At 34.5% G+C, this 17,560-nt stretch overlaps 4 protein-coding genes across 6 annotated transcripts in view; 1 reads left to right on the forward strand and 3 right to left on the reverse strand.

Annotated features, from left to right (window-relative positions):
- LOC105128132 (uncharacterized) overlaps positions 1–1,345 on the reverse strand; it is a 6,886-nt gene extending 5,541 nt beyond the window's left edge. Inside the window, exon 1 of the mRNA XM_011029658.1 lies at positions 1,265–1,345. Coding sequence (XP_011027960.1) covers positions 1,265–1,345 — 81 coding nt within the window. The remainder of the gene's footprint in view (positions 1–1,264) is intronic.
- A 610-nt stretch (positions 1,346–1,955) lies between these two features.
- Positions 1,956–4,909, forward strand: LOC105122540 (receptor-like protein kinase ANXUR1). Its single transcript, XM_011021693.1, has one exon. It carries the CDS (start codon positions 2,334–2,336, stop codon positions 4,899–4,901), a length of 2,568 nt encoding a protein of 855 aa, XP_011019995.1. The 5' UTR covers positions 1,956–2,333; the 3' UTR covers positions 4,902–4,909.
- A 303-nt stretch (positions 4,910–5,212) lies between these two features.
- LOC105122544 (uncharacterized) lies at positions 5,213–6,842 on the reverse strand. 2 transcript variants are annotated; one of them, XM_011021714.1, is made up of 3 exons: positions 6,600–6,842; positions 6,412–6,513; positions 5,213–6,268 (listed from the first exon to the last, which is right to left on the reverse strand). In XM_011021714.1, exons 1-3 carry the CDS (start codon positions 6,679–6,681, stop codon positions 5,967–5,969), a joined length of 486 nt encoding a protein of 161 aa, XP_011020016.1. In that variant the 5' UTR covers positions 6,682–6,842; the 3' UTR covers positions 5,213–5,966. The 2 variants fall into 2 exon arrangements, with proteins under 2 accessions (XP_011020016.1, XP_011020008.1); XM_011021706.1 differs by having other exon boundaries at positions 6,412–6,522.
- A 5,707-nt stretch (positions 6,843–12,549) lies between these two features.
- On the reverse strand, positions 12,550–16,269 carry LOC105122551 (Lojap-related protein). Of its 2 annotated transcripts, none has more exons than XM_011021740.1 (5): positions 15,907–16,269; positions 14,609–14,928; positions 14,200–14,287; positions 13,643–13,740; positions 12,550–12,801 (listed from the first exon to the last, which is right to left on the reverse strand). In XM_011021740.1, exons 2-5 carry the CDS (start codon positions 14,906–14,908, stop codon positions 12,727–12,729), a joined length of 561 nt encoding a protein of 186 aa, XP_011020042.1. In that variant the 5' UTR covers positions 14,909–14,928; positions 15,907–16,269; the 3' UTR covers positions 12,550–12,726. The 2 variants fall into 2 exon arrangements, with proteins under 2 accessions (XP_011020042.1, XP_011020031.1); XM_011021729.1 differs by having other exon boundaries at positions 14,609–14,962; positions 15,907–16,263.
- Positions 16,270–17,560: the final 1,291 nt, after the last annotated feature.

Raw genomic sequence — 17,560 nt, forward strand, 5'->3', positions numbered from 1 at the left:
TGTTTTATAAAAAGTACTTTTAATTGAGATTGGTTTGAAAAAATAGGTGTTTGATTAAAACTGTGGTTGAAATTGAGGTTGAAGAAAAAGTAATTTAATGTGTTTGATTAAAAATGTTTTTGAAATTGAGGTTATAAAATGATTTTAAAAAATATATATTAATATTGATAGTTTTTAATTTAAATACTGTTAATTTAACTACTGCTATTATATTATGAAATAAATAATATTTTATATAAAATATTTTTTATTGTTTTATTAAACTATTTATGATCTTATTACGTACGAATTTCATCGAACAAGAACTATAGTTTCCATGATTTTTTGAGCGTGCAACAAAATTAGGTAAAATATCATCAAAAATAAAATTAAAATCACGATCAAATTCTGCAAATATCATGCTATTGTGTGATCTCTTTCTAATTTATGTAGTGTTGTTAAATAATATTAAATACTAATTTTTTTAATAAAATATAATTTTTTTTTTTGCAAAGAGTGAATTAATAATAATTCACTCTCCATTGTTCACAACAATGAAGAGTGAATTTTTGTAAAGACTGAATTAATTCACTTTCCAAATAAGAAGAGCACCTAAAAAACTAGAAGAAGAGTAAAGGAAAAATAAAAGAGAGGAAAATGATTTTAGTAGACCAGCCCTCTATCATTGTCATTATTATCTTTAAGTGTAGCAACAATTACGAAGACTAGAGGAAGAATAAAAGAGAAATTATTAAGAATAGCTCTCGTGGTTGAATAAAAGAAAAATAGTTTTAGCAAGCTAGCCTAACTGTCTCTCTCGATACCTCTAGCAGCGCCACACTCAGATAAAAACAGTTCTTATGATTTTCTCATCTTGATAAAATTCATCCATACCCAAAGCACTAATCAAGGAAGGAAAATGGGAACAACTTTTATATTGTGTTTATAAACACAGTCGCATGAAAAAGAAACAAAAAACATCTAATTTCTATTTTAATAAAATTAAGTTATGAATGCAGATAAAGATAGAGTCAATGCATAAAAACTACAGCTCATTTTATAATCAAACTATATATTGGTAATGTTAAATGAAAACACTGCCGAAAACGCTTAGCCAAACATGCTCGTAATTTTGCGGCAATGATGGAGAAGCACAAGGACATGAAAAAAAGGCACAAGGCCTGTGCGGCTGATAGGTTTCCTGCTATCCGTTAAAAGTTCACTTTTTTTTTTTTTTTAAAAAAAGATTTTGGGGGTTAGTGAAAGATGTGTTTAGTGTCTGTGCTAGCCTCTTGGGCTTCTTTCGTTGCCCAGATAAACTGTTAGCCAGGCCATATGTGTATTTGAGAAAATTACCAGAGTCCATATTTTCGGTTTATCATATGTAATATGCCTTGCTATAGTAATATTTTTTATTTACTGACTGAAATTCTTAAATAAAATTCACTCCGAGCGCCTTAAACTAAGAAGTTGTACAGAATATGATACAAAAAGTGATGCCGTTTCACAATAAAAAATAACAAAAACTATACATCTAATCACAAGATTATTTTGAAAGTTATTATCTAATAATTTATAATTTTCTGGATAATTTTATTAATATTTACGGTTTTTGAACTTGTTATGTATTGTTTTTTACGATGTATTAGTATTAAAAATAAATTTTAAAAAATAAAAATTATTTAAAAATAACTATTGATACACACACTCCTTGAATCCTAGTTAAAACATTTAATTCCTCTTGAATCTCCATCCGTCTGATGGAGTAATGCAGAAGAATTAAGTCTCTAAATATCAACAAATTCTACGGATATCATCTTATAAAATTCATCCTAAAATCAATTTCAGAAAGATTTCCTTCATTGAATTAAAAATGTTACGTAATAGCAGGTTTACTCTTACAGGGAACACCAAGAATGAAAGCACTAAAGAAGGTCATCTGTGCAAGGTCCTGCAATGCATAAAGTGAAGGGAGAATCCTAAAGAAACGCCCATCTTTCAAGGGAAATCAATGCAATAGGCAATTTATAGTTCTCTTTCTCCACAAGTCTCTAACTGCCACTCCTATCATAACGTCCTTTCTCAAAAGAAAAGAAAAAGAATAAAAACAGAGGGGCAAAAAAAAAAAAAAACCATGTTCTCTCTGCTTCTTCCCCTGTACATTCCAGGTGAACCTTCAAATTTAGTCCTCATAATCAAAACAAAACGCGTTTATATCAATGGAGTAATGATTATTTAACCCCAATTTTCCCACATCTTCCTTCATTCTTGACTATCAGCAAACATTTTCTCTCGTTTTTTCAGCTTCCCTGCTTTCGTGTCCTCTGTTTTTGTTATATATTTTATTCTTAGATATGAAATGCAATAGCCATATCCTGTTTTCTCTGATTGTCTTGTCTGTCGGCTTAAACACAATTCCTGTTGTAAGCAAATACTCTAAATCAGGATCAGATTCTTATGTCCTCGCTTGTGGTGCTTCTGGTTCTGGCACGGATAGTGATGGCAGGAATTGGCAGTCTGATGCAAATTACATCATTTCTTCAGGTAATTCAACAGCTGCAACAGCTCAAAACCAAGACCCTTCATTGCCATCCACAATTCCTTACATGACTGCAAGGATATTTTCATCTGAATCTACGTACAAGTTTTCTGTTCCTAAAAAGGGTCGCCTCTGGGTCAGACTCCATTTTTATCCATCTACTTGTACCTCTCTTGATCCTAACACTTCGTACTTCTCCGTTACTGCAAATACTTTCACCCTCCTGAACAATTTCAGTGCCTCCATTACGGCACAGGCTCTCACGCAGGCCTTTATTGTTAGGGAATTCTCTCTGATACCAATTGATTCTGGCACTCTCAATCTCACCTTCACACCCTCCTCAAATTATGATAATGCATATGCTTTTGTTAATGGCATTGAAGTAATTCCAATGCCAGATATTTACCAGCCTGCAGCATTGGTTGGTTTCAGCGACCAAACCCTTGATGTTGGTAGCTCGACTTTACAAACAATGTTTAGGTTAAATGTTGGTGGGCGTTTCATTCCTGCAATCAAGGACTCAGGCCTTACAAGAACATGGTATGATGATACACCATATTTGTTTGGCGCAGGCAGCGGCGTCACTTCTCAAGCTAACATTAGCATTCAATACCCTACAGATAATCTACCAAAGCATGTTGCACCTTTAGATGTTTATAGTACAGCAAGATCAATGGGGCCAGATTCGAAAGTGAATCAGAACTATAATCTAACATGGATATTTCAGGTTGATCCGAATTTTACATATGCGCTTAGGTTCCATTTCTGCGAGTATCAGGAGACAAAGGTCAACCAGAGAGTGTTTGATATCTATGTTAATAACCAAACAGCACAAGAAGGTGCTGACGTGATAGGCTGGGCAGGATCTCAAGGAGTGCCAATCTATAAGGATTATGCTGTTTATGTTGGTGATCGGAGTGGTGACGATGATGATTTGTGGGTGGCATTGCATCCTAGTGTATCGATGAAACCAGAATACTATGATGCGATTCTTAATGGACTGGAGATTTTTAAGCTTAATGACTCCAGAGGAAATTTAGCTGGCCCGAATCCAGTGCCATCACTGATGATGCTTCAGGCAGAAGCAAAAAAGGGTTTTTCACCATCAGGATCCAGTTTTGTCCCAGTGATTGGTGGCATTCTTGGTGGGAGTGCTGGAATAGCAATAGCAGCTCTTATCTCCATTTTTGTATACAGGAAGATGAGCGGTGATTATGGAAATCAGTATGGAAGTAGTGCTAATTGGTTGCCACTCTACGGACATTCACACACATCGGCTAGCAGATCAACAATATCTGGTAAAAGCAATTGCAGTAGCCATCTTTCAACTCTTGCGCAAGGCCTATGTCGCCATTTTTCATTGCCAGATATTAAACATGCTACCAAGAACTTTGATGAATCTCAAGTCATAGGAGTTGGAGGATTTGGGAAGGTTTACAAAGGCATTATTGACCAAGGGATAGCAGTTGCAATCAAAAGATCAAATCCTTCTTCAGAACAAGGAGTTCACGAGTTTCAGACCGAGATTGAGATGCTTTCTAAGCTGAGACACAAGCATTTAGTCTCTTTAATTGGGTTCTGTGAAGAAGATGGGGAAATGGTTCTAGTTTACGATTATATGGCAAATGGTACTCTAAGGGAGCATCTCTACAAGGGCAACAATCCAGCAATGTCTTGGAAGCAAAGATTGGAGATATGTATTGGTGCTGCAAGAGGGCTCCACTATCTCCACACTGGTGCAAGGTACACAATCATTCACAGGGATGTAAAGACTACAAACATACTCTTGGATGAGAAGTGGGTGGCAAAGGTTTCCGATTTTGGCCTGTCAAAAACTGGACCTAATCTTAACCAAACACATGTCAGTACAGTAGTGAAGGGTAGCTTTGGGTACTTGGATCCTGAGTACTTCCGTCGGCAACAATTGACAGAAAAATCTGATGTTTACTCTTTCGGGGTAGTCCTTTTTGAAGTATTATGTGCCAGGCCGGCCCTTAATCCTAGCTTGCCTAAAGAACAAGTTAGTCTAGCAGATTGGGCTCTACATTGCCAAAAGAAGGGAACCCTTTGGGATATTGTTGATCCATATATAAAGGGAGACATAAATCCTGAGTGCTATAACAAATTCGCTGAGACAGCAGAAAAATGTTTGGCTGATCATGGATACAATCGCCCTTCCATGGGTGATGTGCTGTGGAATCTTGAATATTCTCTACAATTGCAAGACAATCCTGCTGGTGCTGGATTAATTGCAGACAGCACAACAAATGACACCGATGCAAATCATAGAGAGATAGCTGGAACTGAGGAGACAGGACGTGAGGGAACTGATGAACCATACTCTAGAGAAATTTTTTCAACAGTAAATCCCAAAGGAAGATGAGGATTTTCTTTTTCTTTTTCTTAGAGTTTCTCCTTTTCTATTTAATTAGCCTAGTTAGGAGGAATGTATGGTTGTCATACTGTAGGATATTTGCAATCTATTCTTGAAAACACTAGTCCGATCAAGTCTAGGGTGTCAATATTGCAGTTCTCCAGCAAATTGATTTTCATTTCTCTGCTGATTAGTTTAGAAGAGAAAGATTAGAGCATAAATCAATATCAACATTCTCCAGTCTACATCAAACACCATGTCAGAATTTACAGAACTAACATAAAAATCACAGTTTACCACGCAAGAAAACCAAAAGCATTTCTTTACCTGTTTACTAAATGTTAACAAGACTATAAGATTGTAACATCTGCGCTTCAATTTGTATGCCACAGAGGCTGATTTCAAACCCCATTTGCTTGTAACAGTTCTCCTAACCACCACATTGATGTTACCAACTTTCCCAATAAGGGTTCCCTTGGTTTCTTGCTGCTCTATTTTATTTTTTTCAATTTTTCTTTTCCAGCAATGAGCCTTGATGCTACCATGCAACCTCCTTTCTCAACTCTCTCTCTCTCTCAAACCTTCACAGGTTGGTGTTTAATTAAAGCAAAAGAAAAGAGAGACTGCAATGACAGCACACGCTTCTGCCAAGAACGCACAAGTTTTTTCAGACTCTACTGTGCATCAAGCAGCTATAGAAACATTAGCTTCTAGACTCGAAAAAGTCTAGTTTCAGAATGATGAAATATTAACGTCTCTGGAGATAATAAAATAATACTTACACCTTCAAATATCAAAACAAAATGGCTGTGAAAAGTCAACGAACAACGGGCCGGTTTAAAGTTTCAAAAGGACGAGCTTATGGTTCAGCATCTATAGATTGTAGGCTCTAGGCTGTGATGAGAAAGCTCATAGATGAGACTGTTGATATTTCATTTGCAACGATGCTAGGGAATGATGTTTTTTTTCGACCAACAGGGACAGGATGTTAGGGTTTTTCTTTACTGGGATTTAGTTGTACATGGTCCGATTCTCTCTTATCTCTCTATGATAAAGACCTTGTTTTTAGGCAAGTCAGCAGAACTTGGCAGACTTGAATTGGAGTGCGTACATGAAGGAGTTTGAGTACGTGAATCTGACAATCTGACTAGTCTTCAAAGCTTTCCCTCCATTGACCAAGCAATCATCATAAGAGAGCCTTTTGAAGGTTCTTGGGTTAACCATTCTTGCAGAGGCAAACCAGCCACAATGAAGATGGATATTTGAAGGAGCACAACCATAAACGCAAGTGTTGACAATCTGCACTATGTACTGTGGGATCCCAGAAGTAGTATCTCTACTTTGTGAGATGCTTATATCCCTGTTTGTGCAAGTACCTATTGTTGAAAATTTAAAGGACCAAGCAAGACAAGTACCATTTGAGACAAGAAGAAGAAGTATAGACTTCCAGAGGAAACTTGAAGTCTGGCTAGGACAAACAATAGAACATGTAGGAAGTTGTCAAGAGATTGAATTTTACCATGTACCGAAAGCTTTCTGTGGCTTGAGTATGACGGTTGTCTTATGGTGGTTAGTGTTGTTGATTGGCTATTACTTCCATCACATGATTGCAAAAACTTATCTGAACCACCTGCAACGTGTGTTAGAAATAAAATAAGTGCCCGAGAAAGGAAGACTAGGAGAGAAGGAACAGGAGTTCCATATCACCTGTTTTTATTCCAGGACTGCAACCTGTAATGATGAGCATCATCATCATCAAGTAGAGGAGGCAAATATGACAAGAGCTCATGATAAATTGAGATCAACTGCAAGATGGAAATTGCTCTCACAGTTTAGCAGTTCGGCTAGTAGCTAGATTCTCATGGACTTGCTTCTGTCAACCTTGACATCATTCAAATAGGGTTTATATTGGAGCTTTTGTGGGTTGGTCTGTACTCTTTATATATGACATGCAAGTATGATGCATGACCGCATTGTGAACAAAGTACAGTTTAGGGTGTTAGAGACAGAGAGAGAGGGAGGGAGGGAGGGAGGAATGCTGCGAAGATTGAGGACCACCATTAATTTCATAATCCATTAACAATTTAGGTCCCCATCTCATTGTTTTATCGTTGCCAAGACAAAAGAAAGACGCCTACATTTAATGCAAAAGGCAGAACTGATATCCCATCTCTGTAGAGTATGGTCTGTATGTTCCATCCCATTTCAGATAGCTCTAAAAAATCAAAATTACTTCTCTTCAGTCTAGAAAATTCTTATCAGTCTTTAATTTTCTAAGTATACTTCCCAGCAGGCATTAAACCCTTGATTGAATACCTATGCTCTTGCATTGAAATGAAAATTACATGCCATGATATAATGGCATAACACATTTTATTTATCCAGTTTTGACAGGGATGCTCAATTTTCCTCCGCATCACAATCACTGTGGTTTTTCCTACATTTTAGTTCAATTTCATGGGGTAGGGTAGGTAGACTATGAACTGCGTCAAACCAAGGACCTTTTTAGGATGAATCTTGTAGGGAAAGGTAGACTATGAACTGCGTCAAACCAAGGACCTTTTTAGGATGAATCTTGGGATTTATTTTACAGTTTTATTATCTATTTTTAATAGTCTACATTCAAAACATCAACCGCAACCTTTTAAAGTTTTAAAGCCTATTTAAAAATATATTTATATTAAAATAATATTTTTTATTTTTTAAAAATTATTTTTAATATTAACGGATTAAAATGATTTAAAAATATTAAAAGATATTAATTTAAAAAAAATGCTGAAAAAAAAATATAGCTATAATCTCCTCATCACATACACACACATATAAGAATATGGATTGGCATCTTCATCTCCGTCAAGAATCTCAAAATATAAAAGCACATAAAAGGAGGTACGAGTTGTTACATCACATCCCATTCTTCTACATGCTTTCTACTGCTGCTCATATCTTTTTGATGTGTCCAATAGAGAGTGAATCAGTTTCCTGGTCAAAAAGCAAATCCCCCTATTCTGTTCCAGGGCATCAACTTGTAGCGCTTGTCCTTAATCTGTTTTTCCCAATAGTCAAAATCTTTCCTTTAACATCTCTTGTTTAGGCGAGTCTTTTCCTCGAAATAGTAGTTGTAGTTGTAGGACCTAGGTGTATGAACAGTGAATATTTAACTGATCTTATTTGCTTTGAAGTTCTTGAATTTCAATACTGAAATCACCATATCTTTTCTACTCTTTATCTGAGCAATTTCTGTGTCTGAACCCCTGATAGGACTGCACCGGAAGAGATCGGACAAAAGTTCATGGCTTACTGTGTACAGAGGGAGTCATTGGCGGGGGGTTTCCGGGCTCAATTAGAACTTGCAAAACAACGTTCAGAAGAATGATACCTTTCCGTTTTTACCCATGCCTGTTTCTATCGTACGTCCTTTACCAAATTCATACAACGAGGTGCCTCCAAAACTCAGCTCAGTTCTTGGATACTGTCACGTGCTTCTATCGTACATCTTTTACCAAATTCATACAACGAGGTGCCTCCAAAACTCAGTTCTTGGATACTGTCACGTGCTTCTATCGTACATCTTTTACCAAATTCATACAACGAGGTGCCTCCAAAACTCAGTTCTTGGATACTGTCACGTGCTTCTATCGTACATCTTTTACCAAATTCATACAACGAGGTGCCTCCAAAACTCAGTTCTTGGATACTGTCACGTGCTTCTATCGTACATCTTTTACCAAATTCATACAATGAGGTGCCTCCAAAACTCAGTTCTTGGATACTGTCGCCGTCTTGAAATTTTCTTTGTATGTGTATGGTGTAATATTTAAGAGCCCTCAGATCTTGACTTCAATTTTCTGCTACCTGGAGACCTGAGATGTTATCGTGAAGCAGATATGGCAAATTCAGGAAAGGATGAGAGCACCTTTTCATAAGCATACACCGTAGAGGTGGCGGTTTCTGGCGGACTAGAAATCACAGATATTGGAATCCATACGTGATATGTTGTGAGATTCTGTACTTCAATTGCTAAAGAATTAACAAATAAGTCCTGTACGTAAACCATGATGTGCCTACATTCACTGTTCTATGTTCTATTTAGAGCATTTTCTTCAATGGCTTTGGAAAAACAGAAGGCACTGCCTTTTTCAAATACAGGTTCACTGAAGATTCTCAAACATTTTCTAGTATTTCGGATGGCTTGCATGCTTCCAGGACGATGAAATTGTTGATGGAATAAAACTAAATCCTTTTTTTGACATGATTCTGAAACATCTCGCCAACCAATTTGAAACATCTAATAAATCCGGTGGAGTCATGCCTCATGACGTTTGAAAGAACCATCCGGTCAATGAGTCGTCGATCTAAAGACAACGCTTTTGGTTGAAAACCAAAGACACTGTAGAATCACCTTGTGTGTAGTTGCATAATTGGCCTGAACTTCAAGGCCAAAATGGAAGCACCGATTTTATTGCTTTGTCAAAATAGAGCAACCTATAATCTGTCAGCCATGTCATATCATGAGTTTTATGCAGCAATGGCCCATGTGGACGAGATTTATGAGTGGCAGTCACCTTAGTAGATGAATTACAAGAAAGATGAATCTAGTTATCCAATCCACACACATAAAAAAAGCATCTGTCGACTGTTTCTTTTCGAGCCAAAATGAATGAAAAGTTTCCTTTTTTGAATAACGAAGTGGTTGGACTAAATGCAGAGACAGAAAACCGTCAGGTGCATATGCATGGTTACCTATCAAGGTCACGTGGATATGTTATAGGCTTACATATAGCTGGGTTGTATAGGCCTGGCTAGGTCAGGTCAGGCTTTATATGCGATCTGTCTATGTTGAACCAGAGCCCCCCCTGATCTCATTTCCCTATACAATGCCGATGGCTTGACGTCAATCCTCCCTGTGAATTGCAACGAATTGCTTATTTGAGCTTCAGAGAAGAGGAAGAAGAAGAAGGGTAGGTAATAAATTAAGGAGCTAATTTTAGTTTCTGATAATATTTAGTTTTTTGTGCCATTGACTGAATGATTTTTTTGAACTTTATCAAGGTGCGTGGCTTGCAAGATTATGCAGTCATGCTTTGCAATAATTGATAGATTACTCATAAACACAAAAACCAAGAGAGAGAAAACCTCCAACCATTCATCAGCGTAAAAACAAAGAAATTTTACAAAAATCGCCTAAAAATGCTCTAAAAAAACATCCAAGCCCCCTTTTGCTTGTAGAATCTTGACATTGCACTTGGAAGGCCACCTGAGCAGCTCCAGGTTGCAGGCTATCTAGCTTGGGACATAAATAACAGTGTCTGTACTATGATATACACATGATATAACCATGATCACTCAGTACAGAAGAACACACAACAGTGACTTGTATGAGATGACAATATTGTTGTCTACTCGCCAAATACGTACCATAGCTGACTAGCCAAGACACCCCCTCAAAGTCAGCTACTTCTCTATTATTATTAGTTATTTATTTATTTGTCAAAACTTCAATGGGGTTTTTATTTTTCGTTTTCGTTTTATTTTTCTGTAATGGAGAGATTAAAAAGTGAATTTAATAACATGGTATTAGGATATTGTCATGTAATTTTGACAAAATAAAAAATAAAATATAAAATAAAATGATAAATGAGGTACATAAAAATTTACATAGTTTATATAATTAGATTATGGGCAAGTATTGAAAAATTTTATTATGTAATATGGGAATTACAATCCTTTTTAAATAATAAGAGAAAAACTAAGAATTTCTCTATTATTAAAAGAAAACATCTTACTTTTTCATAAATACCTCACAACTTTATAGAATTACTTTCCTTTTCTTTCGTGTACAAAATAAATTTGAAAGTATTTTTATTTATAGACAAGAGTGAATAAATAAAGATAAATCATGACACTAATTATATTATAAATTATATCAATAATTTATTTTTATTCATACTCCATCAATTATACTAATAATTTATCTCTATTTAATTTTAGCATCTACCAATTATAGATTTAATTGAGTTAATTAAATAGTGGCTTTATATATATAGCTGGTCTTAAATTCTACAGTATAAGTACAATTGCCAATGACTTAAATTATAAAATGAAAAGAATATTGATTTTAAGTATTATCCTTAAATATTTTTTAGCAATAATTTTTGTCAATAAAATGAACGGAATAATTCTCGTAAATCAAAGATAAAATTGATATGAATCAATGACTTATTAAGAGGTATCGACATATATCGTGTATGTGTGTGTTTATTTGAGAGGCGGGGGTGGATTACCTCACCTTGGAACAGCGGCACGGAGGCAAGAGGTTTATCAATTTTTGAGTATACTGGGCTTGAAAAGTTCCTTCGTGTGGTCTCCGAATGATTTTTACCAATTTTTGGACACAATTGTGTTTAAAAATGTGGTATTAATTATTTTTAAGCTGTTTATCATTTATAAATATATTAAAATATATTTTTTATTTTTAAAAAATTATTTTTATTATTAACATTCAAATAATGCAAAACTATAACAATAATCAAATTTATGTACCCTATAAAATATATTGGTTTTCCGTCTTTCCCTCTTTTTCTTGAACTGAATACTGCTTTATTATTATTTTTTACTTTCACTTTTCATCTAGACCATGAATGCATGTGTAGTATCTAATTTTTTTAGCTTTATTTTATTTATTTTTATATAGTAGCATTTATCATTACTGACCATTTTTTCAACTTATACATCATTAACCTGCACCCCTTGGCATCTTTTACACTTGTAACCCATATTGCATTGTTTGGCATTGTGTTTAAATGTTTTTTAAGTTGATTTTGAAGGGTTTTTTTTTTTTTTTCTAAAGCCAGCAGATATGTTTTTTTATGTTATTTTAAATGATTCTGGTCTGAAAATGTTAGAATAAAAAAAAGCACATAAAATATATTAATTAACTTGATGTTTTTATGTAGAAAAACATTTTAAAAAAACATATGACAATGTATTATCAAACATAATTTTCACCTTTAATTCTCATCCCATTGTTTCTTCTACCGTGCCAGAGGTAACTTGAAGCTAAAACTCATTTTAGTTGCTGGGTAGGATGGCAAAATATCAAGTCGGATCATGATTTCTACGCACCCGGCTTTGTGTATCCGCAGCCACCACACAACCGATCAGATTAGGTGAAGGGTTTTTTTTTTTTTTTTGGCCGATCAGGCACCAACCGAGTGTTCTGTCTGACTTGTTTTTTTAATTTTTGGAAAGGCATCTTTTTAAATTGTTTTATCACCTTGGCAATATCACTTCATAGTAAAATCGTGCAAGATATTGATTTATTTGTCCAATAATCTTATTTTTCTGTATCACGTTTAAAAACTAACACTACATGTGTTTTAAAAATATAAAATTATATAATTAAACATATAAGAGCTCTGTGCTCAGTAACAAAACATCAACAAAAACATCTTTTATATTTTTGAATTAAAAATATTAAAAAAAAACAGAAGAAAAATTATGCCAAACATCCTGTAACTTGCTATAAATCCGTTTCTGTAGAAATACAAGCCAAGAGAACAATGTATCATATGCTATTATCATCAGGTTGTGATTTATGAACTAATTCCTCGTTCCTTTTCTGGAATTTTTGTACGAAAAAAAGATGGAAGAGAGATTCCAAGCAAATGATGTGACAATATAGACAATTCTGAAGAAAACTGCAGAAAATCATTCATAAGAGAACAATATACAGTTTACACGTACATGTTGATTGAGGAAATAACTCTGGCACGAGAAAACTATATTGGCAACAATGGCAGCAGCTGCTGCTCATCTAACAACTATTGATGCTTCAGGCATCTCTATTTGCTGGTCTTTTAGAATTGTTTCTCTTGGGACGAATCTTGATAAAAGCTTTATCCAAGTCCTAAACAGATGAAACAAAAAAAGAAATCAGGTTTTCATTTCCCCTCTAATTTGAGGAAAATTCAGGTTAAGCATTCAACACATGTTATAGAATATTTTGATCCAGAAAAAAGGCTAAAGTACGACTTCACCCATGCCATATTAAGAACGGGTCAAAACAAACCATTTAATACAACCATTATTTAATTTAAAAGAAAATTTTTGAAACCTCTGACATAGTAATAAAGCCATTCCAAATGAGGATCCAGATTGGATTCTAACCATTTTCTGTACAACCAGGATGCTAGTAATCAATAGATCACTCCAAAAATCACCTGGTCATATTATATACAAACAAATATGCAAGTCTATAGAACTCTCACAAGACCAGTTATTAGATTCATAACTGCTCATTATTAAAATAATTAGAAACCTCTTTCCCCTTCAAATCCACAATTAAAATGATCAGAAAGCCACTAGCGGATTCAGAAGACACAAAATGGATGAAAGGTAGAAATGATTTTAAAAACAGAGATGCGGTTATAGCAAGATGACTCTCAAAATTGAGTACATTTCTCTTGGAACTGGGATAAAATTTTAAACCAACTTGCCTAAGAGACTGGAACTCAACTGCTTTAATATACTTGGATTTCTCTTTTTTTAAATGCACATTGATTTTTCCTACAAAGCTAAAAAAAATTAACTAACAGTCTCAATTTGTGTTGATGCATTCCTCTTATCTTCTAGATCAAGAGGAAAACACAACTTACAACGTCATGTATCAGTGGGTGGGTGTGCATGTTGGAGTGTAGCAGATTGGATGAAGACCAGAAAAGTTCAAAATCCTTGATTTTATCTTTTACCTGATCTGGTTCCTCTTTAGATGCATCTGAGGTCCAAAGACTTTCCAAATTGTAGTATGCTCGAGCTTTCTCGTCAAGAGCATGAACTATCACCTTACCTGAGGAGAGAAAAATTACTAAAAGAGCAAGATTCTAGAAATCAATAAGCCACATTATCACCACTAAAGTTCATCAAAGTATCAACGTAAAATTCATCTAAGTATCAGTTTCACGATTATGCTAACATAATTTAAGTCAATTTCATGTGGCTCGTACGGTTATCATCAGCGTTAAATAGATGCCCATATAGAGTAAGATAGAAACTGAATAAGAAAAGATAAGATGGAAATTCTTTAACAAGCTCGTTTCCAGTTTTCCCCTTTAAGCAACGAGCAAGGGAACTCTAACCAACTCAACTTTGCGATACGAGTAATTAAAGCTATTAGCTGGCTGGTGTAACAAATTTCTAGTAAAATAGAAGGGGGCCTGTACTGATTATACCATTAAAGTACCAACATATCTAACTTTTGATTTTCTGTAACAGCCTAGTTATCTAACATCATAGAGTGGAGACAAACCAGAGTCAATAACAATCCACTTTCCTCCCTCTTGACCTTCCACACTGGGGAGGGTCATTCGCTGAGCTCCCTTTTGCTTTTGCTTAGCCTGCTCATGAAAAAAAGAAAAAAAAAGAAAAGTAATCCCAATCCTTGGAATAATCAATAAACATCTCACTACAAATTGTTCTTAAACACCAAAGAAACCATCATCAATCAAAACAACAAAACAGCAATAAACACAAACCCTCCTGCACTGCCCAAGAATTCAATGTGATGCTGAAAGGTTCATTTCTTTTTCCTTCCCTAAATCTTCCCGTGAGCAAAATTGCAAATATCAAACAAGGAAAACGATACCAATTGCTAATATTACTCAATTTAGCTGCCTAAGAAGCCAGAGAGAGAGAGAGAGAGAGAGAGTTGAACGTGCCTTGTAAATAAGGGCTTGAGCGATGTTTTTGACATGCCATGTGGACCTGCCAGTGGCAATGACCATATAATCAGCCCATTCAGCGTGCTTTTTAGCTGGTATAACTTTCACATCATCTGCTCTCACATCAGTGAGAACCTTCTCTATCTCGTTTAGGTCCAGTATGCTTCTGTCACTGTTGGATTCAATTGCTGATGAAGAGAAAGTATGACCGGAACCTGACAACAAGGGTTTCCATGGATGATTCAGGAGTGAAGATGAGAGATGAAGAGACCGAGATCGCAGAGTTGCAGCCAACATTTTATCACACCAGTCCAGAGCTGTTGAAGCAGTATGTCAAAATGGCTTGCTAGCCTGTTGCAATGCACAGACAAATTATAAAACTAGCTTGAGTAGCACGTGCTTTCTGTGATTATTACTAGCAAAACAGAACTACATATGCAACTAAACTACTTTGTGTTCCCAACTGTACCAGCCACTGCTCAATGGCAAAAAAAAAAAAAAAATTCTTTTTCTTTTTTTTAGAATGATAATGAAACGTTAAGCATCACACAAATTGCATACTCGCACTGTGCTACAACTTCATCCCTTATTCTACTCCATGGTTCACATTTAAATTACCGTAAAAAAAATAATCTCCTCAAAATTTACTCTCTTCATTTGGTGGAGCAGCCCAGAAAGAATCATATCTCCATACTAATTCAGGCAATTCCGCTATGATCTGTAGTGTTGGCCAAAGTAATAGATTGACAATATTCTTTCATTTCAATTAGCTGAACAAAAAGGTCCAAAGGCATAAGAAATCATGACGGTACCATCTCAACCAAATCTCGATGAAAAGGTATTAAATTAGCATGTGTATTGCATTACATCACGGCACTTAACTCATCATTTAGCCATATTCGCTAACAAGATTCACATTCTTGCTACCATGTAAATAATTCCTCCTCCAAAACAAAAAATCTTAAATAATGAGATTCGGTCTTTTATAAGTTCTTTCTGTGTGAATTATTTAAAAACACACAAATAACACAATAAAAAGTCTTTTTCGTGATTTGAATATATATACAAACTAAAAAGTTGACACTTGAAGAAGCATTTGACAGAGCATGAGAGGATTTTGTTGGCCAAAATAAAAGGACACAGCTTCTTCTTAATCCTCTCCCCATTTTTTATCATGTAATGCTATCTTGAGAGCAAGAAATGCATCAAATAATTAAAGATGTTCTCACTATTCCAGTAACAAACCCTAAATACTTTAGATATCTAATAAGTAAAAAAAGAAAAGAAAAGATTACCTTTTTATCTGCCGTTTTATATATCGCTTTCCACCGACAGTAAGAATAAGAGAAAACCCTGAATATATCTAGCTCCACAAAGCAGACGATGACCTACGATCGAGCTCCTTCTCTCTGGAATAACTGGAGAGTTTGTCTCTGGCAGCCAGGGAGGGGCACTATACATCACCGTTATTTCTTCTGCCTGTCAAATATTCGAATAACATTTTATAACTTGGTGCTAGGTTTTTAACTTTTAAGGAACTGATGGGTTAGTCCCTCCAGTTCAGGAACTCCACATCTAGTCCCTGTATATTTTCATAATACCGTGGATTAGTGTAGCAGTCCCCCCGTTAGTCATCAATCACCGAGGTATCTAACTAGAGAGATAATGTATTCAAATTACAGACTGCTTCTCTTTTATTTATATGAAAGTGGAATCCAAAAGCTGTTGATATGGATAAAAGTGGATTATATAAATTTATTTTATTTTTTGAAATTGCATTCTAAACGTTGTTTTATAAAAATTCATTTATTTTTATTTAATATTATTTTTTTATATATTTATAATATTTAGATGTTTTGATGTAAAACTTTCAACATCAATCTATTATAAATCAAGTTTTCAATTTCTCACTGCATTTTCTATGGTTTTTCGTGAAGCTTGTTTTTAAAGCCCGGAAAGAAGAAACCTGTTTTTAAAGCTTGGAAAGAAATCGGTTTATAATTAATATATTTCAACCTTCTAGATAGATATTAGTCTGTATTCTTTTAAAAATATTTTTTATGTTATTATATATTAAAATAATATTTTTAATTTTTAAGAAATTATTTTTAAAATTAACATAATCCAAAACATATAAAAAATTTAATTTTAATAAAAAATAATTTTTTTAAAAATATAATTTATACCGCAATTCTAAACAACTTCTAAATAAAATTTTGATTCATTAAATGTTTAGCTTGTGTTGTTATTGACTTTTAGTTATTGTTATTTCGCTATTTCATTTTACAGTATTGTTATCTCCACGCACCACTACGGTTCTATCTTTTTTGAACATCAAAGATAATTATTGCATTAAAAAGTGGTGAAGCTAATTATATGATAATCAGAGAAGACCTCGACACCGAAATAAATCTGTATTTATTAATCATCCCATGGTGATAACTTTCAGGTGGCATCGGGTAATTTTCGAGTTTCATTTGTTATCTAATATATATATATTTTAACATATGCTCAACACACACAATTATATTTATATCAATTTATTTTTCTATTGCATATATGGTATATATTAAATATTATTTTTTCATTGAATTAATTTTATTGGAAATTCATGCTTTGATATATGTTTTATTTGCTTTCACAGAGCTTTTCTTTTAATATTATTTTAATATACTAACTAATTATACTTGAAATAACCATACAAGTCCAAGACACAATATCTCACCGGTAAAATTTATCTAGTACTCGAAGTGCCAAACCTGGATAATCGTGTAAAGACGAACCAGACCATTTTGAACCACCAGCAAAAATCATCTTCCAGAATCTCTCTTCTAAACACGTGCAATATAAAATTAGGGTAGAATCAATTCCCTTGAGTTCATCATAATTCCTAAGAAGCCCGTCCTGTAAAGTATCATGCTCTATCGAGCTGAATTTTATCCTCTGATT

The sequence above is a fragment of the Populus euphratica genome, unplaced genomic scaffold (genome assembly GCF_000495115.2).
Source record: "Populus euphratica unplaced genomic scaffold, PopEup_1.0 scaffold1.1, whole genome shotgun sequence".
NCBI lineage: Eukaryota > Viridiplantae > Streptophyta > Magnoliopsida > Malpighiales > Salicaceae > Populus > Populus euphratica.

Coding starts and splice junctions, on each gene's coding strand:
- LOC105122551 (XM_011021740.1), bottom strand. CDS start 14,908: ATGTTGGCTGCAACTCTGCGATCTCGGTCTCTTCATCTCTCATCTTCA. Junction 13,741..14,199: donor GTGGATTGTTATTGACTCTG/GTTTGTCTCCAC, acceptor TTCTCTCCTCAG/GTAAGGTGATAGTTCATGCT. Junction 12,802..13,642: donor CTAAAGAGGAACCAGATCAG/GTAAAAGATAAA, acceptor TCATCTGTTTAG/GACTTGGATAAAGCTTTTAT.
- LOC105122544 (XM_011021706.1), bottom strand. CDS start 6,681: ATGAGCTCTTGTCATATTTGCCTCCTCTACTTGATGATGATGATGCTC. Junction 6,523..6,599: donor CAGTCCTGGAATAAAAACAG/GTGATATGGAAC, acceptor CACACGTTGCAG/GTGGTTCAGATAAGTTTTTG. Junction 6,269..6,411: donor CAGAAAGCTTTCGGTACATG/GTAAAATTCAAT, acceptor TTTCAACAATAG/GTACTTGCACAAACAGGGAT.
- LOC105122540 (XM_011021693.1), top strand. CDS start 2,334: ATGAAATGCAATAGCCATATCCTGTTTTCTCTGATTGTCTTGTCTGTC.